General features: G+C 31.6%; 1 protein-coding gene across 12 annotated transcripts in view; it reads left to right on the top strand.

Moving 5' to 3' along the window:
- The window catches only part of SLC38A6 (solute carrier family 38 member 6), a 65,630-nt gene that overhangs the window by 52,638 nt on the left and 10,617 nt on the right, over positions 1 to 2,375 (top strand). For 6 of the 12 annotated variants that reach the window (XM_023527138.1, XM_023527136.1, XM_023527146.1 and 3 more), the window contains 2 exons: positions 870 to 985; positions 1,295 to 1,395. In XM_023527138.1, coding sequence (XP_023382906.1) covers positions 870 to 985; positions 1,295 to 1,395 — 217 coding nt within the window. The remainder of the gene's footprint in view (positions 1 to 869; positions 986 to 1,294; positions 1,396 to 2,375) is intronic. The other 6 variants (XM_023527141.1, XM_023527142.1, XM_023527148.1 and 3 more) reach the window with 2 other exon arrangements.

The following is a 2,375-nucleotide window of genomic DNA, read 5'->3' as shown; positions in this document are numbered from 1 at the left end:
TCCTCCCAGTTCCTTTCAGATATTTTAGGAGGTATTATATCCCAAGATAGGTGTTCAGTCATCTGGAACTTCTTTTGCCAAAGAGTCTAAAGTTAAGGGATATGTTTTTAGAGTAAAGAAAAGAAAGTAAATCACCACCATCCATTTTGTAAAGACAGTATTTTCATTTAGATGGTAACTTTTGTTTGCCTTGTAACTATCCCTGGCTCTTAATTATTCTAATTAAAAAGAAAAAAAACAAGTTTGTGTATTCTAGTGGATCCCTAAGAATTTGTCAGTCTGAAATAAATCAGGTTCATTTTCATTGAAAGAGACCTTAGTTAAAGATGCTAAAATGTGATTAATCCTTTCAGTATTCCTTAGATTAAATTGGTGATATTCCCTTGGATTGAGTTGGTGAAAGAGGTTCAAAAGCATTAATGATTATTGCTGCCTAGGGTAATAAGTTATATTTAAGTTTCCTAATGCATAAAGAAAAATTGAGAATTACAATGCGATTTCTAAAATGTTATTATTTTGAATCTTACCTAAATATTATTTATCTCACTTAAGTTATTTTTATCATACTCAAATAATGTAGAAGCAGCCGTGATTATAGTGTAAGTAACGTGCTGTAGAAGCCAGACAAGAAATACCTAACTAGTACAGGCAATCCATCTATCAAGGAAAACGTTTGCTGGTGCCCATAATTGTGTCTATCCGAAAACAACAACAACAACAACAACCTTATTTTATAGACATGATTTCTAAAAAAGGAAATAAATTCAACCAAATTGATTTTTTAATGAAAAACTGAGCTTATTCTCAAATGTAGTAGTGGTTTCAATAGAGTTACATTTAATAATTTTGTCTTTTAAAATTTTTTTCAGAGTGCTTATGCCGTACCAACCATGGCTTTTTCATTTCTCTGCCATACCTCAATATTGCCCGTATACTGTGAACTCCAGAGGTACTATAGAAACCTGGAATATTTTAAATGTATTAAGTATGTCTTTTTACTTCTAAGGCTTTGATATCGAATGACATTCTTCTTTATGAATCCTTCTCTCCCATCACTGGATTCTAAGTGTTAGTTTAAAACAAAACGAAACAGAGAGTGAGTTCTATCCAAGTTGAAAATGTTTCCTGGAAGCATAATCTTTGTGCAGTAATTTCAAATCAGGAATTCTAGTGTGTTATTAATGAAATAGATCTTGAATGATTAAGGAGTCCTCTTGACTAGGTTGGTAGATGTTTGCTTCTATAGATATAATTCATTTCACTGATTCTACTCTTGCCATTTTTTGTCTTTTAGTCCTTCAAAGAAAAGAATGCAGAATGTAACCAATACAGCAATTGCTTTAACTTTCCTCATTTATTTTATATCTGCACTCTTTGGGTACCTCACTTTTTATGGTAAGTATATTATTTAATTATAGATGACAAAAGAAATTGTTCTATAGTTGGTCTCACACTTGACTGTGGGCTTTGTTTCTGCCTTTCATTAGTAAGTTAATTTGCTCAGGCAGCCAGAATTAACTGCATTACCATGGTGGATCTACAGGCCTTAAAGAATTGATATGCTTTCTCTTATAAAGGTAGATCAAGTTCAAGATTAATAACTTTATATGAAAATCTTCTTGAACATCTGATTAAAAACTCAGGCTTAAGGACATTGATATCTTTCTACAAGAAAAAAATGTGCAATACTGATTTTATTTTTAAAAATATTTTAGAATAAATTTTATTTTTGATACATTAGACTCTAGTTCATCAGTTTGGGAAGTTGGGAGAATAAGTCATCTTCACTGCAAAAGAACAAGATGAGAATGGAAAAGGTTTTATGCTGGACTATCGCAGTACATGTAGAAGACGGAGATCTCTGCCTTCAGCCTTAATCCACACAATCCATCGATGCGCATTATATGACGCACCGTGACCTTTCTCCTTATGTTTTTTTTAAAGGATTCTTTTAAATTTATAAAATACAAGTAAATTTTTTTTTAACTTATTTTTGAAAAATTGTCTTCTTGATATGTTTTTTTTCTCTTCTGATAAGAACCTCAAGAAAAAATAAAACCTAAAAAAGTCTAGAATAAGAAAAAACTCTAAGCTATGTTGTTTAATTTGCAAACAAATACATTATAACAAATTATACTCAATTTGTCAAACTCTTGAATACACTTTTCAGTTTATGAATGCTTTTATAACAACTCCAAGTAAATGGCTGTTACTATTTCGGTGAGAGCTGTTCCAACTCTGATTTCACGGCCGATGCCTTGTTTTAGGTTTTAGACACCCGTAGTGACTTATAATGGCACTTTGTTTATCTCTCAGAGTTTGTCCACATCTGGCTCCTTTTGGGACAAATTTACATGCACAGTTACCTTTCCTAA

The sequence above is a fragment of the Pteropus vampyrus genome, unplaced genomic scaffold, assembly GCF_000151845.1.
Source record: "Pteropus vampyrus isolate Shadow unplaced genomic scaffold, Pvam_2.0 Scaffold15, whole genome shotgun sequence".
Classification (NCBI taxonomy): Eukaryota; Metazoa; Chordata; class Mammalia; order Chiroptera; family Pteropodidae; genus Pteropus; species Pteropus vampyrus.
This window is presented reverse-complemented; position numbering and strand designations above follow the sequence as displayed.